General features: G+C 46.4%; 1 protein-coding gene across 2 annotated transcripts; it reads right to left on the reverse strand.

The window, feature by feature from the left end:
• Positions 1–27,183, reverse strand: UBXN2A (UBX domain protein 2A). 2 transcript variants are annotated; one of them, XM_028722352.2, is made up of 7 exons: positions 27,064–27,183; positions 14,044–14,094; positions 8,228–8,366; positions 6,834–6,943; positions 5,498–5,635; positions 3,103–3,261; positions 1–1,235 (listed from the first exon to the last, which is right to left on the reverse strand). In XM_028722352.2, the coding sequence occupies exons 2-7, from the start codon at positions 14,082–14,084 to the stop codon at positions 1,043–1,045; spliced, it is 780 nt and encodes a 259-aa protein (XP_028578185.2). In that variant the 5' UTR covers positions 14,085–14,094; positions 27,064–27,183; the 3' UTR covers positions 1–1,042. The 2 variants fall into 2 exon arrangements, with proteins under 2 accessions (XP_028578185.2, XP_028578186.2); XM_028722353.2 differs by lacking the exons at positions 14,044–14,094; positions 27,064–27,183 and having other exon boundaries at positions 8,224–8,332.
• Positions 27,184–27,375: the final 192 nt, after the last annotated feature.

Genomic DNA, 27,375 nt, shown 5'->3' on the forward strand with positions numbered 1-27,375 from the left:
TTCAAGGTGAAAACGTGTTCCTTTTATTCAGTGAGACTATTCAGTTGTGACACGGTACAATCTCATAATGAGAACGTACCATTTCATAATGCATGTGTGATTAGTTGTGGGAAAGTGCCCACAAAGCTTCCTGACTTGTGGCAAACTTACAGCTGAACTTTTGAATTAATACTTCTCAAGACAATTGGTTGTTCATCTCATATACTTCCATCTCACTAGCTAAAACTACTATCCCAAGCACATGAGTGCAGAAGTTCTATTGATATCAGTGGAGTTCAGTTTCAAATAATTTTTTCAAGACTGAGCATAATGTATGGATCTAATGGCACAATATGAGATTAAGGCTGCAGTCCTACACTCACGTAAGTGTAAGCCCTGCAGAACTTTTACTTCTGAGTAGAGATGTATAGGATCGCATTGTAAGACATGAATCGGCAGATATGTTTTCAAGGAAGGTAGCAACTACTTCAAAATTTAGAAACTACTGCCTCAGATGTTAAAATTAGTTTTAGCTTTAAATGTTAATATTAGCCTCCCATAAATTTTGCACTGTGGCACTGAGGAAACAATAAAGCATATTGGGCTATAGCAGAAAGCAAGAATAGTATCAACTGGCAGTACCTTCAAAAAGCAAGGAGCATTTCCCCCCCAGTTTGTAACTAAAAGTGCGAACAAAAGCCTAGGCGTTTCTCTAGAATGCCCCTTTGCAAGACTATCACAGCTATCTAGCTGACAAAACACACAGCTTAAGATGGCTGGCCTGGTGGATTATTGCCCGTTATATTCTAGTTAGGTTGATTAATAGAAAAAGAGAGAGAATGCACTGGAGTCAATACAGCACATGCTATATGACTTTTCCAACAAGCCCTGCAGATGTTATACACCACACCACAAATATTGCTATTGATTTCTTTTGGGGGTTACATACACCTCCTGAGCTTTGGTAAAACAAACCCAGCCGAGCAATTGTTTGGTGGGTACCACCTGCTTCTTCTCCAAGACTCCACCGCTAATGTATCTTAGGCAATCTTCAGAAAGGATGCTAGGACAAACTCTGAAAAGGCTCGCCATTTTTTTTAAGTCTCTGAACAACAACAGCATTTTTTAAATTAGCCTCCTCTAAGGTGAGAGATTCGTTCAGCAGCTCGTGAAAAGGAAGCGATGTGGTCAGCGTGAAAGGACTTCTTCCTTGATGTCCTTGGTAATTTGCTATGAAGTCTCTGACGTGCCATATTCTAGGAAGAAAAGCAAATATATATATTTTTAAGTCTGTGGGTGGTATTCAACGAAGTTTTACTCATCGAGCTGACATATTAAAATTAACGAGCACGAAAAAGTCTGTAAATTTCCACAGGTCTACAATGGTAAAAACCAAGCTGTATACCACCGTTATTTTGAATCATTTAGGGTACAAATACAGTAAGGAAAGGGTGGTTCAGGGAAACAAGTTTTTGACAGAACACTTACATTGCCCAGTGAGTGGCATGTCCACTCAGAATCTGGTTTGTGTCGACTCAGCCTCCTTCACTGCTAGGTTAAGTGTGCAAAATGTTTATGAGAATAAATTCATTAAACATTTGCAAGTTGGTTTAATTGAAGAGAGAAGCTCTGATCTTTGGCAATTCTCATAAACTATCCAAACTGGTATGTAAACAGCTTAGAGATTTCTTCTTTTTTCTTCTTCTTCTTCTTCTTCACTTTATAAATTTTGTAAAATAAATAAATAAAATATTCAAATGAACTAAGCTGCATACTGATGCATTTACTGCAGAGCTGCTAGTGTTGCTCTTTGAGAATATGCCCAATCATTAATAGCAAGAAAGATAATCCTTTATCATACTCAAATCTATAGATTGCCCTTCCCATATAAACCAAATTTTGCTATTGCTTTATGCACAATAATCCTACAGGAAATGTAATAACATGTTTAACCCAAAGTAGACAAAGTGCTTTTCTTCAGAGCCTCTTCAAACTTTCAAATAGGCTGATCCTACGCATGTTTATTCAGAAATCATTCCCAGTAAGTTCAACAGGACTCTACGTATTCATGCACAGAACTTCATACCAAAGTAACTAAACTAAACCTGAGAAATAATAGGAACAGGAGACAAGGGGAATGTTTTGTTCTGTCTGCAGTAGAGAAGAGAATTCTGTCCATCCAGAATTTTTATTGTTAATAAACATATGTCTTCTGGTACAACGAATGCTTGCAGTCAGGGATATCTGTTCATATAGTACCCCCTTCCTTATCCTGCAATACTTGTAAGATGACAATAGAGGGTGTTCTGGTGACCTGAACAAAATGATGAAATGATGATGGCAAGGCAAAGCACTGCTAGACCTTATGTGAAACTATGTAAAAACAAGTTTTTGGTGTTATGAAACCAAGAAAGCAGGGTTTACAACACTGGATATAACCAGAACATTGAAAAATATATGATTCTAAGCTGTCACAAATCCAAAGACTTTGTGCTAACTGGCCAGCACAAAACAAAACAAAACAGTAAAGGTAAAGGTAAAGGGACCCCTGACCATTAGGTCCGGTTGTGACTGACTCTGGGGTTTCAGCACTCATCTCGCTTTATTGGCCGAGGGAGCCAGCATACAGCTTCCGGGTCATGTGGCCAGCATGACTAAGCCGCTTCTGGCGAACCAGAGCAGCGCACGGAAACGCCGTTTATCTTCCCGCCGGAGTGGTGCCTATTTATCTACTTGCACTTTGACGTGCTTTCGAACTGCTAGGTTGGCAGGAGCAGGGACCGAGCAACGGGAGCTCACCCTGTCATGGGGATTTGAACTGCCGAAAACAAAACAGTACTGTACTACAAATTTTCATTTTGAAAACGATCATGTTTGGGACTTAAGAAAAATGGTATTAAGTCAAAACTAAATGTCTGGTCTCGATGACTTCATTCTGAAAACCCAGATAGATCTGAGATTCTTTCCATGGAATTCTTTCCATGTTACAATCTCTTCCTCTGTAAGCCTATATGAACATTTACCTGGGAGTCCCGTTGAACTCAACAGAGTATAATTCTAAATAGACATGTACAGGATTGCATTGCACTTGTAAGGGTGTGCGTTAATACGATCGGTTCTTACCTATGAGAAATATTAAAGTTTTGTACTATCCTTGTTCCATCTGCTAGCCAGATCTGGATACTAGTAATGGGTTCTGAATGATTTAATACCACTGTTGGTTTTCTCTTTTCAATTTCTTCTACATCTCTTTTTACTTTAGAAATTATTCTTGGTGTGGCACTGCAAAGTAAAAGAAAACAACATGAACTCAAACAAGGTAATATCACTTCTCCAAGAAGGGTCAGGCCACACACTGGCTAGTCTTATTTTCTGATGACTTCAAAATGCTTCTAAAGGCTAGATAGCTTTAATCCCGTCAACAACAAATAGATTAAACAGCAGCATTTTCACTACGTCCTTAAAGGATGTTTAAATTAAAAGCAGACAGAATTTTTCAATCTATTTGGTAACATAAAAAAGTGCATTTGAGGCTGGCAGAATAACTCAAGAATAAGCATGTAAAAACTGCTATCTCATTAAAATCCCTGTTCTGCTTTTAAGCTAGTAGGCACTCTACTATTCCAGTTCCCTCTTCAAGGGAGCAGTGATTTATAATTTGCTTCTTTGTGGCTTTATTGTTTGAAATAGATTCTCATTCTACCTTATCATGGACTTTATTTGTATTTTTACTGGAAAGACAGAGCTATCACTATTTTAAATCAATCAATTATAATATACACAAGAATCTGAATGGCAAAATTATGCATGAGAAAAAACAATTTCTAGAAAATAGAATAAGCTCTATCAATTGATAAGATTGTGTCTACCCATCAACACCTCCCGAAACTTCCTCACCATACAAACTTCATTTTTAATGGAAAGCATGGGACAGGTTCGCACATGTATGGTGGAGCCAACCTGTTGCCTTGTACATGTAATGGCAGAGGACTATTTCCTAATCAGAAGTAGAGAATATTTTGGCCGGCATCTCCTCCCCCACTATAGGTCACACCTGTGACATATTTACAATGGGACACAGTCCCAATGGATCAGCATAAGGGATTCCCCCCCCCCCAAGTGACCTGGTCTGGATAGGGTTCAATATCTTCCCAACAACAATGGCTAGTCAGATAAACTGGTCGGGTTAACACGGCTAATTAAATATTGTCAGAACAGCAGGACCGATTAGGCATCCTAATGAACTCTTGCCCTGCATTGGTGAAAGGGAATTTGCACAGTAGTGATTGATAAAGGAGCAGTTCCGTTGCTACGGTTGTTGCTATAGCAGTTTCTACATTTACTGTTCTTTTTGGCATCAATCCTGTACTCACTTTACTGGGAATATGCCTCATTGGACTCAGCAGGACTTGCTTCTGAATAGATGTTTAGAATTAGACAGTTAACATCATTACTAATGATTTGTTAGTTGCTGGTGAGGTAAAACCAGGCAGAGGGCCTTCTCGGTAGTGGCGCCCCGCCCTGTGGAACGCCCTCCCATCAGATGTCAAGGGAATAAACAACTACAGTGGTACCTCTAGTTACGAACTTAATTCGTTCTGGAGGTCTGTTCTTAACCTGAAACTGTTATTAACCAGAGGCGTGCTTTCGCTAATGGGGCCTCTTGCTGCCGCCGCACCGCCAGCACACGATTTCCGTTCTCATCCTGGGGCAAAGTTCTCAACTCGAGGTAACTCTTCCAGGCTAGTGGAGTTTGTAACCTGAAGCGTTTGTAACCTGAGGCATTTGTAACTTGAGGTACCACTGTATCTGACTTTTAGAAGATATCTGAAGGCAGCTGTGTTTAGGGAGGTTTTTAACTTTGGTTGTTTTGTTGTGTTTTAAATATTCTGTTGGGAGCTGCCCTGAGTGGCTGGGGAAACCCAGCCAGATAGGTGAGGTATAAGTTGTTGTTGTTGTTGTTGTTGTTGTTACTACTGCCCTGTGCTATAGTCTAAGCCAACTGCAGCAGTAGCCACCATAAGAGGGCTAGGTCTTAAAGAAAGTTGCCTGTCTCTCCTTTACAAGTTATAATCAAAATCCTGAGAGGCAGGCGAAACCTATGAAAAAACCCTGTTGATATTGTAATCCTATGTATGTCTACTCTGAAGTAAGCCCCGCTGAGTACTCCCAGAAAAGTGAGTACAGTGGTACCTCAGGTTAAGTACTTAATTCATTCTGGAGATCTGTACTTAATCTGAAACTGTTCTTAACCTGAAGCACCACTTTAGCTAACGGGGCCTCCTGCTGCTGCCGTGCTGCCAGAGCATGATTTCTGTTCTCATCCTGAAGCAAAGTTCTTAACCTGAAGCACTATTTCTGGGTTAGCGGAGTCTGTAACCTGAAGCGTATGTAACCTGAAGCGTATGAAACCCGAGGTACCACTGTATTGGATTGCAGTCTCAAAGAAGGAAGCAAGAGCATTATAATTATTTCCCCAAACCATTTTTTAGTTTTATAGAAACACCAGGCTCTTCACCTTCCTAATCTGTAGCCTTGTCCAGAGAAAGGATGGAACGGTGGCTTCCTCAAAGCATACACCTCGTTCTTCTTATCGTCTACCTTAATGTCCACCTCTTCTTTATCACAAATCTTCTGCAACTCAAGAGGCAGCTCCCTGTAAAATAAACATAGAAAAAGTTCCTATGCGTGTGGAAAATGATATTTTAAAGATTTTAGTTGAAAGGAAAAATGATAGCCACTATTATAGGAATTCTAAGGTCTCAAATATAGAATAGATGTTGATAATTGCAGAAGGTAAACACACATACATAAGTAAGTATATAAACCACGTGTAAAATAGTACAGGAGAGCAATCCAAAAGCCACCTTCGCTCTCCTAAGGACACTAAATATTTCCTCTGCCTCCTTATTCTCCCTTGCCTGAGAACAGATAGCAATCAGGGGAAGTTCCTGAAAGGATTCCTCTCTCATATCTTGGAACCTCTATTGTATTAATTGTCATTGTTTGCTTTGCACTGAGGGATGTCCAACCAGCATCCTGATTGTCTAATCAAATTGCTGATGTTTTGTGTAAATTGTGTCTGGAACTATGTGAAACTTGCTAAATCCTCAGGAATATCACACCTAGGCCTGCCTGAGCCACAGTTAACACCACCTTATGTGTGATGGAATTTCTGACTGTTTGTAGAGGGGATGCCCTTCTTCTCTGTGCCAAAATGCAAACCCTTAGAAGAGATGTTTCTTCTTGGTTCTGGGTCTCTCTTGCCTCCTTGCTAGGAGGGAGGGAACTCTGTTGCAACAGAAAAATAAAGATCTGCCTTGCTTTCACTGCATCCTGCCTCCAACAATTCATTTCTGACTGACCGATCATGGACTTAGCCAACCAACCCTATTTTTCTATATCACCACAATTACGTAAGAGCAACAACATAGGCCATGGTTTATGGCAAACATGGGCTCATGGTTTGTCCCCTTCAGACAAACTATGAGCTATAACCATGGCTTATTCTTGGGTTCACAGTTCACAGTCTGTCTGGAGCAAGCCCAAGTTCACACATTACACTAATCCTGGAGTAGGGAACTGTCCAGGCACACAGCAGGCATTCTCAGAGTTCAATAACATATTTCAACCAGGCAAAAACATCCATGGGGGCTGTGAAGGTGGGACAGTGAATGGCATGACCTAGGGAGAGGGTGCACATGGCTGGGGAGGTGGTATGGTCTAGGAAAAATCCCAAGGGCCAAATTTGGAAAGCTGCATTTGCCTCCCAGGCCTCCTCATCTCTGTGCTAAGCCAGAGCAGAAACAAAGCTGTGCTTGTGCAATTTGGCTCAACATACAAAGCTGACTTGCCCTTTTTTAATCGAGTCCAAGAAACGCTTGTTTGTAACATCTGTGTAGCTTCGGAGCTCGCCATCATTCACCGTGAACCCATTTTTCCATAATTTAATTGTTGTATCAACCTGCAAAGCAAAATAAACTCAAATGAGCATTATGTCACAACAAGCAAGCAGCAGGTTCATAAAACATATCCAAATAAAACAGAGGAGAGTTGCACAGGTAGCAGGCTTATGTCAAGTCATTCATTGGCCCACCAGCTCAGGGTTTATTTACAATGACTGGGCAGTGACTCCCCAGGGATTCAGACAGGGCCCTTTCCCACCCCTTCCCAGAGATACCAGGAATTGCACTGGGGAACATTTATATGCAGAACATTTGCTCAGCTATTGGCTCTGCAACAATTGAACCTAGACCAATCTATGCGAGTGCTGTCACCAACAAGGAATGAGTTGGTTTTTAGTATGCACTGGGACTAGAAAATCATACCAGAACATCTGGATCTGCAGATTTGGAAAATAAAGGGCATGGATATGGGGACACACACATATATATTCCACCCCCCCTTTCCTTATCTTTGTTGCTTGCATTCTGGGTGGGTGGTAGATTTCAAGGGGTGGGTGGGTCCTCTGGAGAGAACAGTTTAGCTGTCTCTTAGTGCAGACTCAAGGGACGCGCTGTGGGTTAAACCACAGAGCCTAGGGCTTGCTGATCAGAAGGTCGGCGGTTCGAATCCCCACGACGGGGTGAGCTCCCGTGGCTCAGTCCCTGCTCCTGCCAACTTAGCAGTTCGAAAGCATGCAGTGCAAGTACATAAATAGGTACCGCTCTGGTGGAAAGGTAAACGGCGTTTCCGTGTGCTGCTCTGGTTCACCAGAAGCAGCTTAGTCATGCTGGCCACATGACCCAGAAGCTGTACGCCGGCTCCCTTGGCCAGTAAAGCGAGATGAGCGCCGCAACCCCAGAGTCGTCTGCGACTAGACCTAACGGTCAGGGGTCACTTTACCTTTAGTGCAGACTCAAGTCATTGAGACTGACCTTCCACAGCCACTGCTGCATTGAACCAGGATTTGGCAGTAATAGCAGCAGATACGTTCTATTCTTATGATAAAACTTTTTCCTCTTGCTAATTATGCTGTTTTAAATGTGCATTTTATATTTGACTTCCCATTAATTATGTTGCTTTGAATGTATACTTGAATTTGTTCAGTACAGAATAATGTTTTATTCTGGATGGTTTTGTTTGATATTTTAATGTAGGTTGTAAACCACTTTGATTCCCCCCGCCTTAAAATTATAATGCGGCATAGAAATGAAATTAAGAAGAAGAAAAAGACAGCTTGTAGTACTGCATACGTTGAAAGAAAAAATTTAAACAAAATTGTACACAACAATTTAAACTCACATACTCTGTTTTTAACTTGAGACTGTTGCGTGCATACAGCTCCAAATTTCTGTGCTTCTTCAAAAAGGTCATCAATAAAAAGATCACAGCCTTTCTGGTCTGCACCATCATGAATCTGGTCATCAGTTCTAGGTTTGCAAGCCCTGCAAAAAAAAGGAAAGGGGGGGGGAAGGAAGGTGCATATGAAACACATTGCTTGACTTAAACCACATGTCTATTGGCCTGGCAGTTATGTTAAATCTGAACCAAACATTCTTGTAAGCATTCCAGAAAATTATGAGTGTGCACCTTGTCCTAAATACTGCGCAGTAAGATAGGATAGTGTTCTCGAAGCTACCAGCATGAGTTTGACCAAACTGCGGGAGGCAGTGGAAGACAGGAGTGCCTGGCGTGCTCTGGGCCATGGGGTCATGAAGAGTCGGACACGACTAAACGACTAAACAACGACAACGACAACAACAACAACAAGATAGGAGTATCATAGATCAGGTCAGCCATAGAACAGGAGGCTCACAAATCCCTAAACACCAGCAACAGCTGGTTATATTTCTTTGAAAGTATCTTCTGCTTAACAAGGCAGCCTCAGTAACGTACCTGGAATCAGAAAAAACACCTCCATCCTCCAAATCAGACGAGGTAGCTAACTTTTGGCGCTTGCACTCTATAATGGCCCGCTCTGTAATACAAGTCTCCTTGAATTCTATAATGTCCCAGTTCAGATTTATAATTTTTGTTCTCAAAGCAAACTTAGTGGTGTTTCTGGTTATATTTCAACCCAGCTACCCAAGTGTCACATATAAGGCCAAATTTGGTGGGGTGGGGTGTGCAGTGGGGGAATTCATATGCAAAAGGAATATGTACCTGTCCACGGGCTGCTTCCAAATTAGAACCAGATTTAATGTGGCCTGGCAATTGGCTCATTTTGATATGAACAATCTAGATGTGCTTCACATTCCTTTGTTAACTGCAAGCGTAGCTATCCTGGTGCATCGACTCTCATGTCACTGTGGCAGACTAAATATGTGTCATTTTAATGGGCCCTAGTTTATTATCTCTTTAAGTTTTCGAATGCAAGCCACCTTGAGTTTCTTTGAAAATCAAGCAGAGTACACATGTTATATATGAGCATGTGGTCCGTAAGATCCTGCCTTGCTGCAGATTATACTAGACAATTCTCCAACCTTTCTCAACTTCTTCCTGTGTTTCAGTCTGCAGATTTATCTCCAGCTACTTCTCCCTTATTTATAAAATATGGTCCCTGGTCTTTAGTTGAAAAATACTCTTTGGGTGACAACATTAGCAAGCAGAGATATCTAGTAACACTGTGTTATGTTGTTGTTGTTGTTTAGTCGTTTAGTTGTGTCCGACTCTTCGTGACCCCATGGACCACAGCACACCTTTAGCTTAAGAACAGACCTAAACTAAGCATTACTGAAGGGTAGTCATGGTGTTTATATGTAATATATATGCGCACATTTTTTAAAACAACAACAACCCTGGAGCACATTTAATTACTGATCTTAATAATTCTAAATAATTAAAGAACTTAAGATGGTAATACAATATGCATGTCTGAAGTGGTCCATTTATACTTTATGCATAAACAAAGATCCACAATGCAAAAACGAGTTAGACATTATACTGATTAACAACTCTATGGATAATTTACTTTACAGTGCAATCTTGTGTGTGTTTATTCAGAAGTCTGTTCCACTATGTTCAATGGGGCAGTAACAAACCCCTATGTTCTGATGCAGACCTACAGAGTATCTGGGATTCAGAAGTGCTCCCGAGGAAACCATGTTTTGGATTTTGTGTCCAATACATTTTCTCAGTTTCAAATGGTTTTATCTTCTCCTTAGGCAGAAAATAGGGTGAAGCCCCTTCTCTTTCTCCCTCTTCCAAAATAAACTTTTTATAGAATGACGTTTGGTTAAATTGGTTTAAAAAAAAAAATAATCTCAGCTTGACTCTGAGGCTTCCCAAATCTGCATGGTTTTTTTGCAAGAAGTCACCAGAAAAAAAAGCAGTCACTGCCAATGAGTCTCTGCGGCTGCCCTTGTTACATGTCCTGCCTGGCCTGCTCCTTTGGCTCCTTGTCAAAAGAGCATTTTCCTCCTGGGGTGGATCTTGAACCCTTGCCCCCAGGAGGTCTTTGCGCTCTCTCTGCAGACCCCCTGCCTTCGGAGCTATGTGTGTGCCACATTGTGGAGGCCAGCCTTTCTCAACCTTGGGTCCCCAGATGTTGTTGGCCTACAACTCCGATCATCCCTAGATAGCAAGGCCAGAGCTCAGGGATGATGGGAGTTGTAGTCCAACAACATCTGGGGACCCAAGGTTGAGAAACACTGGTGTAGGCTCTCCTACCTCCTCTTTCTATATTGCGTTCCCAGAACAGCGGCTAGGAGGGCCACGGGTAGATTCCCACTGGGAATGCTGTGGCATTGTATGTTCTGCATGTTGTGATGGGAGGAGGCAGGCTGTGACTGTTGTTTAGTTAAAAAGGGCCAAAGCTGCACTTACCCCAAGTTTCCAATAATTTATTTATTTATTTTTATTACAGGCAAGTTACAGGGAACCAGGCAGAGGGCCTTCTCAGTAGTGGCACCTGCCCTGTGGAACGCCCTCCCACCAGATGCCAAAGAGAAGAACAACTACCAGACTTTTAGAAGACATCTGAAGGCAGCCCTGCTTAGGGAAGCTTTTAACATTTAACACACCACTGTATTTTAATACTTTGTTGGAAGCCGCCCAGAGTGGCTGGGGAAACCCAGCCAGATGGGTGGGGTATAAATATTTATTTATTTATTTATTTATTTATTTATTTATTTATTTATTTATTTATTTATTATTTTTATTATTATTAGGCAAAGGAAAGGGAAAGAAGCCCTATGCGGTGGTGTATCCAGCTAAATATTTCCACTACTGTAGTTCAATGTCTTCCGTGCACCACCCCTAAATATTTTCTGGGATTTCCTCCCACTCTTTGAAGCAGATTTAGGGGTTGTGCAGAGAGAGAAGAGGGCAGAGAACATACATTGTTCAGCTCCAAGTCCAACTATGCAACTGGATACCACCCATGATCTTTCACATTTACTTGCAAACATATACGCGCAATTGCACAAAACATTTAAGAGAGCATTTAACGCTCCTAAAATATACTGTATAGGTACAAGTGCTGGGTGCGTGGGTGGGGGTGGGGTGGGAAAACCCATTCATCTGCTCCACAAACAAAAGCTGTTTTGGAAGGAAAATGTTGCTTTTGCAAAGCAAAAGATCAGAAGAGAGCAGCTTTGTTCTTTAACAGCAAGCTTACCTCGGCACTTTATTATAAAGGAGAAGGCTTAATAACGTGGCATGACAGAAGCCATAGCGCTCACTTCAGCCTGCAGCTGCAGCAGCTGTGTCCTTCAAGAGGAGAGGAAACCGTGAACAGGAAGCAAACTAGCCTGACAAAGCATTTAAGGCTCTGCAGGACAAAGGGTTTTTAGGACACGCAATGTAGCCAACAAGTAATGATTAAGGCCTTGTTCCAGCCAGGGCAGGTTAAGACTAACACTACTAGCAGCCTGTCTCACAAATTTAGAAGTCATAGTATGGGCAGAGTAGCCAAATCATTCAAATGCCAGTGCTTCCCTTGGCCTAGAATCTAGATATATTTATATCAGTGGGCCGATCAGATGGACAGAACCTCTAGGCCTTCTTACGCCACACCTGGATCTGTCCGCTAGTCCCCAAGCACACCCCCAAATTCAGGTGTTACTCAGAGTAAGCCTACTGAAATTAATGGACCTAACTTAATTTCAATGGGTCTGCTGCTCTCATGGGGGCTTAGTTGGATACCACCAGAGCTTTTTTTCTGGGGGGACGCAGGGGTACGCATACCCCTAAACATTTTGTGAATCTTTGTACTTTTGTCCATTTAATGTATTTATTTCCCCCGATTTGAACTATAAAATGGTGATTTTCTTGAGTCAAAATGACAGTACCCCTAAGCATTTTTTAAAGAAAAAAAAGCACTGGGTACCATCCTTCAGCTTTCATTCAGGCACCCAATCTCTTCCCTGTAACAATTCCCCTCTCCCTCTTATTCTGTACACAAGCTCTTTCCCTAACAGAAAAGCCCTCTCGCCTAGCCGTCCATGGTAATTATTGTGCCGTCAGTTCCCAAGTTCTCTATGCTATGGTTCATCTCTGCATGGGCTGGATCTTCAGTTCCCAGTTCTCATGAGTTGCTCCCACTGGTTAAGGCAGGGGTCTGCAACCTTTAAGACAAAAAGAGCCACTTGGACCCGTTTCCGAAGAAAAAAAAACTGGGAGCCGCAAAACTTGTCATTATAAAAATAACTTTTTTGTCACTTTTTTATTATTTCTTTGTTTGACCCCTCAGAATTACTCCTCCTCATAGAAATAAACATTAAATTAACAAGTTACCTTTTTGTGTGTGTGTGTTCTTCACTCCCCTTCAAAACAATGACCAGCGTACATGCCCCCTTTCAATGCAGTGACCAGCGTACATGCCCCTTACAATGTAGCGGGCGGGCGGGAAGGTGACGTCGGGACGGTGCGTGACTAACGCACGCACCGCCCCCATGCGACGTCACAGCCAGTACAGCACCCGCCACAGTGGGGAGTGTCAGGGCACACAATGCGCCTCCTCCCCTCGCTAGTATCCGCCCCGGAGCCGCGGCAAAGGTGTAAAAGAGCCACATGCGGCTCCGGAGCCATGGGTTGCAGACCCCTGGGTTAGGGGATGTCCTGAAGTAGAGGACCTTATGCATTATATCTTGCGCCGCCCCTTATATAATGAAGCAAGAGAAAGATTTTTAGCACCTATAATGACAAGGTCCCCTGGCCAGAACCCCTCTGACATGATTTTATATCTCCTCGCAGACACAGATAAGCATGTGACCTGGCGTGTAGCACTCTTTGCAACTGCCGCTAGGAAAACTAGAGCAAATTATATAGCCAAGGTAGCCACCAACTGTAAAGGAGATGAATTTATTTGACCCTATCTACATCAAGCTACATTCTATCTTTATCACCAAACTCCGAATACAATTGCACATTGTATTAATTAACATTATTATTAATATATTAGTGGCCATGTGATAATTTTAGCTTATAAATTTTATTGTTTAATGTCTTAACTTGTATATTAAGGTACTTTTATAGCTCTGTTTAGAGTAGGTAATGTCTTGATAATATAAATGTTTTAAGTTTTTCGTATCAATCCAGTATATTTTCTTTTAATTGTTGAATGATTCTGTGTACACTGTGGCAGTAAAACTATGTGCAATAAAACTGACTGACTGACTGACTGCTCCCACTTGTGGAAGGTTGGGTAAAGTTAATTTATATTTATCCCTCTTTCCCTCAACAGCCCTACTGTAGATCTTCCATCGTGGAATAAAGACAGAGAGAGAGAGGGAGACTCCCCTATATGCCTGATGTATCTATGTCAGAATCTGTCTGGACTTTTGCCACCAGGGCAAAAAGCAACACTCCTCTGGAAGCACGACACGGACCAAATCAATAACAATGCCTGGGTCAGGGCCACAGCCGCCAGACAATTATTCCCAAGAACAGCTGGCTTGATAGCAATTTGAAGCCCCCAGCGGATTTGTCCCTCAAAGTACGTGCCTCAAGAATCCGTTCCAACCTAAGCAATAATGGACCCCTAATTGCCCCACGGGTCACATCTCGACTCCATTACCAAAGGCTTGTCTATTAATAAAAAATCAGTTTCGTTGTAAGTCCGTATTTAAAAGGCATGAGATCACAAACAGCAAAAATGCAACGTAACCGAAAAATACCCACCATTCTTGTTTCAAAGTTTCAGACTTGTTGACTTCTTGCATTGTGCTGCACCTAGCATTGGGGTGAGAGAGAGAGAAAAATCGATAAAAGCCTAGCAACAGAGATTTTCTAGACTGAGTAAGACTTTGGAACCATTGAAGTAATTTGTTTGAAATACAGATTGCTTTTCCCACAAAGGTGTCCGATTCTTATGTAATTTGACAGGTGTTGACTTTAAAAAGAACAGGAAGACACTTATGGGTCCATGCGCTGGAACTACTCTGATAGTTAACAAACCACCAAGTTCATTATTAATGTCAACCGTCCCTCCCAAAAACATTCCCAATTGTAGCTGGGCATGTGAGGGACTGGAACACAAATGAGTACATGGCGTTCTTTTAGGACATGTGGAAATTGGGTAGGGGGCAGAGGAGGGTGCCAGGCAACTTGCTCCCAATAAAACCAATAATAGCATTAGATCCCACACAATGCACATACCATAAAAGGGAGGCTTGCATGACTGGCAAATCCCAGAAAACTCCCACTGTACACTCAGGCAAGAAGCGATATGATTACCACACGTTTGGTTCATTGACACTGATAGACAACCGCGACTAGAGACAAAAATTCCCCGAAATATGTTCCAATGAAATATATATATGGTGCATGCTCTAGTTATCTCACGCTTGGACTACTGCAACGCGCTCTACGTGGGGCTACCTTTGAAGGTGACCCGGAAACTGCAATTAATCCAGAATGCGGCAGCTAGACTGGTGACTGGGAGTGGCCGCCGGGACCACATAACACCGGTTCTGAGAGATCTGCATTGGCTCCCAGTACATTTCCGAGCACGATTCAAAGTGTTGGTGCTGACCTTTAAAGCCCTAAACGGCCTCGGTCCTGTATACCTGAAGGAGCGTCTCCACCCCCATCGTTCAGCCCGGACACTGAGATCCAGTGCCGAGGGCCTTCTGGCGGTTCCCTCATTGCGAGAAGTGAGGCTACAGGGAACCAGACAGAGGGCCTTCTCGGTAGTGGCGCCTGCCCTGTGGAACGCCCTCCCATCAGATGTCAAAGAGATACAGTGGTACCCCGCAAGACGAACGCCTCGCAAGACGGAAAACCCGCTAGACGAAAGGGTTTTCCGTTTTGGAGGCGCTTCGCAAAACGAATTTCCCTATGGGCTTCCTTCGCAAGACGAAAGCCCATAGGGAAATCTCCGGGACAGCGGGGAAGCGCAGCACGTCTTCCCCACTGTCCTCGGACCTCCTCCCGCCGCCAGGCTTCGGAAGGCTGCTCCGAAGCCTGGCGTGGGGCGGAGAGGTTTTTTAAAAACCCCGGGACAGCGGGGGACTTCTCCGCTGTCCGGGGCGATTTTAAAATGCTGCCGGGTGGCAGCGCTGCCGCCCAGCAGCATTTAAGAAAACCAGGGACAGCGGGTTTAAAATCGCCCCGGGCGGCGCGTTTCTCCGCCGGAGGGCTTTTGAAGGCAGGCGGGGGGAGCAAAGACTTTCGCCCCCCTCCCGCCTTCAGAAGAGGTCCTGGAGGTCTTCTGAAGGCAGGCGGGGGGCGAAAGTCTTTGTTCCCCCCTGCCTGCCTTCCTGTTCTCCGCTGTCCCGGAGGGCTTTTGAAGGCAGGCGGGGGGGGGAGCAAAGACTTTCGCCCCCCTCCCGCCTTCAGAAGAGGTCTTGGAGGTCTTCTGAAGGCGGGCGGGGGGCGAAAGTCTTTGCTCCCCCCTGCCTGCCTTCCCGGGAGAGCGGAGAAACGTGCAGCCTCTCCTTGCGGAGGGGTTGCGCGCAGCTATGGAAGAAGGCAAGGCAGCGAGCGGGATGGATCCCGCTCGCTGTTTTGCCTTCCCCTTTAGCCCCGTGCAGCCTCTCCTTGCGGAGGGGTTGTGCGCATTTATGGAAGAAGGCAAGGCAGCGAGCGGGATGGATCCCGCTCGCTGTTTTGCCTTCCCCTTTAGCCCCGTGCAGCCTCTCCTTGCGGAGGGGTTGCGCGCAGCTATGGAAGAAGGCAAGGCAGCGAGCGGGATGGATCCCGCTCACTGTTTTGCCTTCCCCTTTAGCCCCGTGCAGCCTCTCCTTGCGGAGGGGTTGTGCGCATTTATGGAAGAAGGCAAGGCAGCGAGCGGGATGGATCCCGCTCGCTGTTTTGCCTTCCCCTTTAGCCCCGCGCAGCCTCTCCTTGCGGAGGGGTTGCGCGCAGCTATGGAAGAAGGCAAGGCAGCGAGCGGGATGGATCCCGCTCGCTGTTTTGCCTTCCCCTTTAGCCCCGCGCAGCCTCTCCTTGCGGAGGGGTTGCGCGCAGCTATGGAAGAAGGCAAGGCAGCGAGCGGGATGGATCCCGCTCACTGTTTTGCCTTCCCCTTTAGCCCCGCGCAGCCTCTCCTTGCGGAGGGGTTGCGCGCAGCTATGGAAGAAGGCAAGGCAGCGAGCGGGATGGATCCCGCTCGCTGTTTTGCCTTCCCCTTTAGCCCCGTGCAGCCTCTCCTTGCCGGGAGACACTGCGCAGGGCTTTCCTGGCTTTTCTGGGAGGTGGGGGGATTCCCCCACCTCCCGCAAAACCGGCAGAAGCCGCGCGCACTTTAAAAGGGCTGCACGGCTTCTCCTGGCTTTCCTGTCCCCGACGGCTTTTGAAGGCAGGCGGGGGGAGCAAAGACTTTCGCCCCCCGCCCGCCTTCAGAAGAGGTCCTGGACCTCTTCTGAAGGCTGGCGGGGGGCAAAAGTCTTTGTCCCCCCTGCCTGCCTTCCCAGGGGCTTTTAAATCGCCCCGGACAGCGGAGAAGTCCTCCGCTGTCCCGGGGCGATTTTAAAATGCCGCCTGCCAGCATTTTAAGATCGCCCCGGACAGCGGAGAAGTCCTCCGCTGTCCCGGGGTTTTTTAAAATGCTGGGGGGTGGGTGGGAAGAAAAGCCCTTGTCCCCCCCCCCCCAGCCTTCAGAAGAGGTCGGGGGACAGACTGTCCCCGGACCTGGTCCGAAGTCGGTTTCCATAGGAACGCATTAATTGATTTTCAATGCATTCCTATGGGAAACCGTGCATCGCAAGACGAAAAACTCGCAAGAAGAAAAAACTTGCGGAACGAATTAATTTCGTCTTGCGAGGCACCACTGTAAATAATTACCTGACATTCAGAAGACATCTTAAGGCAGCCCTGTTCTGGGAAGTTTTTAGTATGTAATGCTGTACTGTTTTTAACACTGATTGGGAGCCGCCCAGAGTGGCTGGGGAAACTCAGCCAGATGGGCGGGGTATAAATAATAAATTATTATTATTATTATTATTATTATTACTCCACCCAATATAATTGTTTCCCTCAGAAGTGGCGCCCACCCTGTGGGACACCCTCCCTTCAGATGTCAAGGAAATACCGTATTTTTCGCACCATAGGACGCACTTTTTCCCTCCTAAAAAGCAAGGGAAAATGTGTGTGCGTCCTATGGAGCGAATGCAGGCTTTCGCTGAAGCCTGGAGAGTGAGAGGGGTCGGTGCGCACCGACCCCTCTCGCTCTCCAGGCTTCAGGAAGCTATCCGCTAGTCATGGGAGACCCAGCTCTCCCACGGCTAGCGGAGCGCTGCATTAATCCCAAAGCTTGGGGCGTGCGGAGCTCAGCGCGCCCCAAGCTTCTGGGTGCCGGCAAGGTCTCGCTAGCCCTGGGAGAGCCCCGCGACGTTGCGTGGCTCTCCCAGGGCTAGCGAAGCGCCGCGCTAATCCCGAAGCTTGGGGCGCGCGGAGCTCAGCGCGCCCCAAGCTTCTGGGTGCCGGCAAGGTCTCGCTAGCCCTGGGAGAGCCCCGCGACGTTGCGTGGCTCTCCCAGGGCTAGCGAAGCGCCGCGCTAATCCCGAAGCTTGGGGTGCGCGGAGCTCAGCGCGCCCCAAGCTTCTGGGTGCCGGCAAGGTCTCACTAGCCCTGGGAGAGCCCCGCGACGTTGCGGGGCTCTCCCAGGGCTAGCGAAGCGCCGCGCTAATCCCGAAGCTTGGGGCGCGCGGAGCTCAGCGCGCCCCAAGCTTCTGGGTGCCGGCAAGGTCTCGCTAGCCCTGGGAGAGCCCCGCGACGTCGCGGGGCTCTCCCAGGGCTAGCGAAGCGCCGCGCTAATCCCGAAGCTTGGGGCTTCGGGATTAGCGCTCCGCTAGCCGTGTCTAGGCTGCGGATAGCAGCCTGCTTCCCGGAGCGCCGGGCGCCCTGAAAGCAGAGCTCCAGGCGCTTCGGGAACACATCCGCAGCGTGGGGAGCCTTGCAGGAATTCCCCACAGGGCTCCCCACGCTGCGGATAGCAGCCTGCTGCCTGGCGGGTGGGGCGCCCTGAAGCAGAGCACCCCTCGCGCCAGGCATACATCCGCAGAGTGGGGAGCCTTGCAGGAGTTCCCCACAGGGCTCCCCACGCTGCATAGCAGCCTGCTGCCTGGCGGGTGGGGCGCCCTGAAGCAGAGCTCCCCGCCCGCCGGACAGACATCGGCCAGCCCCACAAGCTTGGGGGACAGCAGGGAGGTGCAGCGCCACTATCCCGCTGTTCCTCGACCTGGTTCGGTTTCCCTGACCTGCTTTTGGGGGGGAAATAAAGGGGAAATTTTTTTCCTTTATTTCCCCCAAAAAAAACTAGGTGCGTCCTATGGTCCGGTGCGTCCAATCGTGCGAAAAATACGGTAAACAACTACAGTGGTACTTTGGTTCTCGAATTTAATCCGTTCCAGGAGTCCGTTTGACTCCCAAAACTGTTTGAAAACCAAGGCATGGCTTCCAATTGGCTGCAGGAACTTCCTGCAGTCACGCGGAAGCCGTGTCGGATGTTCGGCTTCCGAAAAACGTTCGCAAACCAGAACACTTACTTCCGTGTTTGCGGCATTCGGGAGCCGATTTGTTTGGGAGTCAAGCTGTTCGAGACTAAGGTACTTGTACCACTGTATCTGACTTTTAGAAGATATCTGAAGGCAGCCCTGTTTAGGGAAGTTTTTAATGTTTGGGGTTTTATCGTGCTTTTACTATTCTGCTGGGAGCTGCCCAGAGTGGCTGGGGAAACCCAGCCAGATGAGTGGGGTATAAATGATAACATTATTATTATTATTATTATTATTATTATTTATCATCATCATCATCCCTGACAAATGAATCTCAGTCGAGCAACTGGGCATATACAAGGAGAAATAAGAAGACGGTTGCTGTGATTCTTGCATTGCAGAGGGTTGGACTCGATGACCCTTGAGTTCCCTTCCAATGCTTCAATTCTATGATTGTATGGTTATATGACCAAGAGCGTAGGGAGTGAAGTGTGCAGAAAGCCAACTCTCTCACACACCCCTTAACACAACCATTCCTTTTTCAAGTGCAAACCACTGAGTGCCATTACAGTGGTACCTCGGGTTACATACGCTTCAGGTTATAGACTCCGCTAACCCAGAAATAGTATCTCGGGTTAAGAACTTTGCTTCAGGATGAGAACAGAAATTGCACGACGGCGGCGCAGCAGCAGCAGCAGGCCCCATTAGCTAAAGTGGTGCTTCAGGTTAAGAACAGTTTCAGGTTAAGAACAGACCTCCGGAACGAATTAAGTACGTAACCAGAGGTACCACTGTATTAATGTGCATGCCCCCCCTCCCTGCAAGTATCCATCCATTACTCATAAATATCCTCTAATTCAGGGGTCAACAGTGTCTCTAGCGCCGATCGTGCGGCAGGCCAGAGGAGCGCGTGCCCATACGCCATTTCCGGCGCACTTCCGGGTTGGAGGAGCACCGGAAATAGCTTGTGTGCATGTGCATGGGCCTCCTCCAACCTGGATGTGCAGCGGAAATAACGCTTGCGCATGTGCAAATAACACTTGTGCATGCACAGAAGCTACTTCTGGTGCTCCTCCATGGGCAGCTGTGCAGCGCAGTGCCAGTAAGAGCGGGTGGCAGCAGCGGGGGTCGCCGCAGGCTGGATAAACGAGTCCCTCAGGCCTTATCTGGCCCACGGGCCTTAGTTTGGGGACCCCTCCTCTAACTGATGTCCTATGCATACGAGAAGCATGGATCCGCAAAGAGACCAAGAAGTAAAAGTAGTGAGTTGCCAACAACACAGCCGTGATATTGCTGTACTATCAGTGTCATCCTCTGTGCAAGTGTGTCTTGTCTGAGGGTGACACTATGATGAATAGGATAACTGCTCCTGTCTTTCTTGTTCTTCGAACATTAATATGTGTTAAGTTGCTGTTGCACAAGGATAAGCCATCAATTAGAGTCTGTCTGTGTAGCCAGCTGCAACAGCAGAACCAGCCGATTGGAATTGGCACTGTGTCCTTATATGTGACAGATATTATTTAAAATCAGTGTGCCAAGCTACACGGTATATAGGAGGTGTGTGGCCAGAACTCTCTTTTAAATGAAACGTAGCCATGGGTGGTTGCTGATTTGACCAAGAGGAAGGGGATGTTTCACTTACCGGTGCAGTTTTCTCAATCAAAACTGCCATCACCCTTCAAAGATTCTGTAGGTAAAACCATACATCTCCACTCATGGCAAACAGAAGCTCAGGTTTGGAATAAATCATCCTTAATCATAATATTGATAAAAGTATTTTATAACTCATAGGTGGGAAATGGTAGCATGAACCAAAAAGCACAATAAAAAGAATGAAACATCCATTAAAATATAAATATACATAGGGAAAGCACCCTGATATTGTCAGCTCCCTGTGGCTCCATTTCATTAAAAAAGAAAACATTGGGGCATCCAACAACAGATCTTCCACATGGTACTTTGGCCCACTGAAAATTTAATACCTTGGTAGCATTAAAGCCATGGTATTCCCAGTAGTGATGTATGGAAGTGAGAGCTGGACCATAAAGAAGGCTGATCGCCAAAGAATTGATTCTTTTGAATTATGGTGCTGGAGGAGACTCTTGAGAGTCCCATGGACTGCAAGAAGATCAAACGCATCCATTCTGAAGGAAATCAGCCCTGAGTGCTCACTGGAAGGACAGATCGTGAAGCTGAGGCTCCAGTACTTTGGCCACCTCATGAGAAGAGAAGACTCCCTGGAGAAGACACTGATGCTGGGAAAGATGGAGGGCACAAGGAGAAGGGGGCGACAGAGGACGAGATGGTTGGATAGTGTTTTCGAGGTTACCAGCATGAGTTTGACCAAACTGCGGGAGGTAGTGGAGGACAGAGGTGCCTGGCGTGCTCTGGTCCATGGGGTCATGAAGAGTCGGACACGACTAAATGACTAAACAACAACAACAACAACAGCATGAGAGTCCACAATGGCATTACCTACAACATTGGAAATAATGTCCTGTGCCACCACAGCTGAAGTCTAATTTACCAACTATTTCCCTGCCAACATGGAATGGCTGGCATAGGTGTGTGTTTGCCCCAGTGATTATGCCCATGGACAAAGGGGCTACTGTCTCTTCTAGCGATGCACTTCCACACAGATGCAACCCTTGCATCTAGCTCCTAGGTACAACGCTAGGATTTATCACCCATGTGCCTTCTTACACCATTGTCCGGAGCACACACTGTGGTGTTTGCGTGGCAGTAGGCTTGGGCCGTATATTTCATCAATGGTCTTTTCTGTCTCTCCAGGCAGAAAAAAGCTACAATACAACACAGAGACCGCAGGATATCCCTTGTACATATAATTGCAAACACAGAAATAACAGTGTAATCCAAACAAGAAAATATGGCACCTCTCCAAAATATCCAGGGACCATGCCAGAAATAGCTTATATCTTCATCTGATCGGTATTCATACGGCCAGGAAGAAAATTCTTGGTTATCCATAATTATAAGAGAAATCTGCTGCTGGGCCCATAAACGAACGGGAGCTTGCGGTGCTTTCCAGAACATTTTGCCCAAGGCATGGCAAGCCAGGAGAGCTTAAGAAGCGGCTGCACTTCAAATTTCACAGATTAACAGCAGCAAGCTAAACACACGCACCCAAGGTAATCAGAATATGTTTTGTGTTCTGGAATCCTGTAGGCTGAAAAAGTGCTGTGCAGAAATTAACCCAAATCAGGTCAAAGGAAACTGGTAACTGCTTGCATGCACAGTCGTCTTGAGGGGCTGGGAAATGGAATTCCCATCTATCTCCCTAGCCCAATCCAGATGTGTTTTCATGTAGCCAACAGGCAATGTAATACAGCTGGACTTGGTTCTCCTAGCCCGGAATGGTCTGGAGCATTCTTCTAGATAAGCCTCTGGCAGATTTAACACCCACAAGACGACCAACAGCTTCCTAGATAGCAAGAAGGAATTCTATTCCTTGGGATGGCTCCGTCGTTGTGAAGTGTGAAATACATCCTTATTCTAAATCTAATCAGTTCAGCAAAGAAGATGCGCAGAAGAATTAGGGCAGGCGCCCCCAAACTCGGCCCTCCAGCTGTTTTGGGACTACAATTCCCATCATCCCTGACCGCTGGTCCTGTTGGTTAGGGATGATGGGAGTTGTAGCCCCAAAACAGTTGGAGGGCTGAGTTTGGGGGTGCCTGAATTAGGGTAAAATTCAGAGAAGGCCCACATGGGAAAGAAAGAGCAGGATTTCCACCTGCTAAAAATAGTGCCACTACTACCAGGCACAGCGTTTTGGCCAGTTTGGTACCAGTAGGAGTCCCACTGCCACCAAGGCTAATTGCAACATGGGGAAGCAGATTTTTGTTGAAATCAATGCTGGGGAGGTAAGGGTTAAAGCCTCTACATCCTATGTGCTGTGGTCCCGGTGAAAATCACCCCCATACTTAGTATTAAACAGCAAAAATCAGAAGAAGTTGCTAAAGACAAATGCCTGGTTTGGCCCTTTGGTAAACACACCATGTTTGCTTTTCCCTACTTGTTTGAAAACTAAGCACTCTTAATAAAAAGAGCCTGGAACACAAGACTTTTTTTTTTAAAGTAGCAAAATAATATTCTGAATTAACAGAAGCCATTTCTTAAAAATAGACTTACAACTTTGGGGCTTCTCTTCCCTTTTCTCCCCCCCCCCCCAAATTTCCTTCTCACTACAGTTAGATTCATCCATCCAAATTTATATTTGTTGTTTTGCTGATAGGATGCTGTCAGCACTGCAACACCAGCCAGTTCACCTCTTAAAGGCTCACCTGTCAATAAACCTGGGTATTGAACAACCCTGCTAGATAACTGATCAAAACATTTCAGTTTTCAAAATAATCACGTTCAAGCATAACACCTTCACCAGGTTAGCTACCGATAGTGGAAGCCCAAGTACTGAGGTGGCAAACTTTAATTTCTGACATTACCCCTAATATGCTCAATCTGAAACACGTCAGGATTTGACGCTTGCTCTCGAAGAATTTTGATACTTACTTAACAGCACATTTCTGAAGGCACATAGACACACTGCCTTAAGTAGGGCTGACCCACTAGTAAGACTGAAGACCTATGAGTGATAGCCTATACCTGACTACCTATATTTGTCTACTTAGAAGTAGACACATTAAATTCAATCAGACTTATTGCGAAGTAAGGATTGCAGTCTTAACTGGCTTTTCTAGATCATACTTGATGGTTTAGGTTTATATCCTTTTGGCTCTTTCTGTACTTTTATGGTGAAATATTTAAATTAGAAAATGTCATTTTATTCAGCATTTATTTCAGCAATTCATCATTCCCCCCCCCCTTCTGCAGGTGGGGCTTGATGCAGAGACTGGCTTACCTAGCCTACTTCCCAAAATCATAGCAGACTCCAGATCTGAACTGGGATCTTCCCGATTCATAGCTCAAATTTCTGAGCTACAGCATTACATTACTTCCAATCAGCTTTACCATCAGCAGGTACTGACAGATCTTCCAGGTGTCAACAAAAGCAAATTATGGCAGAACATGCTTCCATAAGCCATAGCCAACATTTATAGACAGATGAAATGAGTTAAGTAGTACAAAGAAGTCTCTTTCCCCCAAGGCCATGCATTTGTTTGTTTTTGTAACAAAGCAAGGCAAAAAAAGTCACGCGATAGAGTGCAAATATATGCAAATCAAATGTGTGCATGATCAACCTTTCTGTAGAACATTCTCTAGCCATTTCCAGCACCTGCGGCAACCAATTTGGACAGTCAAATTTGCTGAATTCCAGTTTGGTAGCATCACATTGAAGTCTTCCTTTGAAACCTATTTTTTGGTTTAAGACTATCCTGTTGCTGGGATGAGGAACCTGCAGGTCTCCAGGTGTCTAATTTGAGTCCATTTAACCTCTTCTACAAAAGATGACCTGCAGCCTATGGGACATCCTCCAGAAGCTATAGACTGCAATCCCCATCACCCCTGGAGAATCTTGGAAGGTACTGATGGGAGCTGCAAGCCAGCAACATCCACAACAGCACTATGTGGCCTGCCAACAGGAGGGAACGTTAGCGGAGAATGGCCTGCATCCGTGAGCGTAACCTTGGCTACACCCATGCCCTGCATCACAGATGAACCAACTCCCAACGGCATGGCTGGTGTCATACGGTTCCCCAAGAGTGTTGCGCAGCAGATAATGTGTTTCAAACAGCATATAAATCAGACATGGCCAAACTTGGCCCTCCAGCTGTTTTGGGACTACAATTTCCATCATCCCTGACCACTGGTCCTGTTAGCTAGGGATGATGGGAGTTGTAGTCCCAAAACATCTGGAGGGCCGAGTTTGGCCATGCCTGATATAAATAAAGGAACACTAATACCCCCAGCAACTCATTGCATGGCCAGAATGCAGGCTACGGTGTGACCAAAGCATCATGCAGTTCCTGTATCTTGTCATGTTTGCAGCTACCCTGACAACGATGAATCATGGTGCAAAACAACAACAGAGAAGGGAAAAGCAGCAGGTTGTCATGTTTCCCTTATATGTCTTTCACCACGCATTTGCATTACTTCTACATCTGTGCAAAGGTTATTGGAAAATCCCACTGCCATGTCAACAATCCTGTTTCCAAGCTACACGAGAGAAATAGCTTTGCCGCTAAGGTTGTTATCCAGCCACCCCCTTTAAAGATGTGGCTATATGAGCCTTCTGGTAAAGGGCAGAAGGGACATGGGGACACGATACCAACTTCCATTTACCAATCTAACCTGTTAATGTCTACACACTAACTAGTAACAGCTCCTTGGGGTTTCAGATAGGGGTCTTTTCCAGCCTTTCCTGGAGATATCAGGGCTTGATTCAGGAACCTTCTACACGCAAAACCCATGCTCTACAAAAGGCACCCCCAAACTCAGCCCTCCAGATGTTTTGGGACTACAACTCCCATCATCCCTACCTAACAGGACCAGTGGTCAGGGAACTGTAGTCCCAAAAAATCTGGAGGGCCGAGTTTGGGGATGCCTGCTCTGTAACTACTGAATCATAGAATTGTTGAGTTGTAGGGGACCCCGCAGGTCATCTAGTCCAACCCCCTTGCAATGCAGGAAACCTGCCCAAAGCTATCCCCGGGTGGGCTCGAACCACCAACCTTCCGAGACGCAGCACTAGCAGGCTGTGACAATTTTTAAGTACTCGGGCATGACCTCGGGTTAAGTACTTAATTCGTTCCGGAGGTCCATTCTTAACCTGAAACTGTTCTTAACCTGAAGCACCACTTTAGCTAATGGGGCCTCCTGCTGCTGCCGCTGCGCCGCCGCACGATTTCTGTTCTTATCCTGAAGCAAAGTTCTTAACTTGAAGCACTAGTTCTGGGTTAGCGGAGTGTGTAACCTGAAGCGTATGTAACCCAAGGTACCACTGTATTTTAATACTACAACTAAACAGATTATCCTCAGAACGGCAGCACATTGTCATAATAAAGGACAATGCTGCTGGTTGCCACGTCGAAAATTTTCATAGTAATACTTAGCATGTATATTTTAGTACTGAGACTGAACAAACCGCGCACATAATTGCAATAACTCTTATCGGTAGGCTATATTGCCATCTGCTTGGAAGAGGCAATTGAGAAGTTTTGAAGCAGCTGTTGTGGCTGCCGCTGCTCCACTTCCAAGCGCCATTAACAGCGCTGGTTTTTATCCGAGACTACAACTCCCATCACCCCTGACCACTAGTAATGCCAGCTGGAGCCAATGGCAGATGGAAACCACCATCTGGAGGGCCCCACGTTGCTCATAACATCTAGCTGGGGGAAAAAACTGACAACAAAAAGGCCACAGATGCTTGAACTTTGCACCTAACAAGGAAGCGCAAAAAAGACATGGTTATTGGGTTGTTGTTTTTATTTTGATGTTTTATATTTTGGTTTTGTTCTGTGAACGGCCCTGAGACCGCCGGGTACAGGGCGGTATATAAATTCAATCAATTATATAAGTGAATGTGTAGAGTGCTATAAAACCTCCGAAAATGGTCAAAGCCAGGTGCATTTAGACCCAGATCCGAAGTTTGGTGCCTGCAATCCTATTTATTATGCGCGCTTCGGAGTAAGCGCCACCTAACGCAATGGGAACGACCTTTAAGCAGACGTAAGGCGAGGAGGATCGGACGCTACAACCAAAACACATTTACCGATCCACTGAACGGGGGCGAGGGGGCTTACTCGTGAGCAAACATGCTTCCGGACCTGCCTGTAAGGGTTTGTTTTTGTGGGGGAGGGGGGACACTGGGGGAGAGACAGACAGCTCCTTGCATAACGGAGCAGACGCTATAAACTTTCTGGAACTTCAGACACCAGAACCGACAAACCCGACGGGGCGATCTCGGCGCAGCCCCAGCAGCCGCTCCATGGTCCCCGGCGCACAAAAAGGACAAATCGCCGTCGACCCGGTGGGTGCCCACCCAAATCGCCCAAGTCTCTCCCCCCCCCACCCCGGAAGCCAGAAGCCCCTACCCCGCCTCTCCGGTGGAACATCGACCCTTCCCGCCAGGAGAAAAGAGACGCGCCTTCCTCGCTTGCGCGCAACTTGGCCGAACTCCCGAAGTGCCAAGTCATGCTGTCGCCCCGGGATGCGCCAAGTCCCTGACCCCCGAGGGCACCGCCAGGAAGAATTCCCCGGAGCTCCGTAGAGGGTGGAAACCCTCCAAACCCGGTTGTTTCCTCCGCCGCCTGGGAGAGGCCCGCGATCCCTTCGCTCTGGCCCTTACCTGCCGCCCCCTCTGCGGGAGGAGAGCAGCCCGATTCCCGCCGAAGCGGCCGCCACGCTGCAATGTTTCCCTTCGATTGCGCTATAGCGCCGGCGGACGGGCAGGGGCGGCACCGGCGGCTCCTTTTTTTCCGCCCACCAAAGAGGAGGGCCCTGGCGGGGGCGGAGCGGCAGAGGCGGCGCCAGCGGCTCGGGGGCGCGGCGCCCGTCATTGCTCAGGTGTCAATGGCGCGGGGGCGACGCGCCCTGGGTCGCCCCTTGGCTGCAATCGGCGGCGCGCGCACGTTGTTTGCAACCAGAGATTTGTGAGCAA

This window comes from Podarcis muralis, chromosome 3 (genome assembly GCF_964188315.1).
Source record: "Podarcis muralis chromosome 3, rPodMur119.hap1.1, whole genome shotgun sequence".
Taxonomy (NCBI): domain Eukaryota; kingdom Metazoa; phylum Chordata; class Lepidosauria; order Squamata; family Lacertidae; genus Podarcis; species Podarcis muralis.

Excerpts from the sequence above, each read along its gene's own strand:
- UBXN2A (XM_028722352.2), bottom strand. The coding sequence starts at position 14,084 with ATGCAAGAAGTCAACAAGTCTGAAACTTTGAAACAAGAATG. Across the intron at positions 8,367-14,043 it reads GAAACTTTGAAACAAGAATG|GGCTTGCAAACCTAGAACTG; the intron begins GTGGGTATTTTT and ends TTTTTTTTGCAG. Across the intron at positions 1,236-3,102 it reads AACTTTAATATTTCTCATAG|AATATGGCACGTCAGAGACT; the intron begins GTAAGAACCGAT and ends TTTTCTTCCTAG.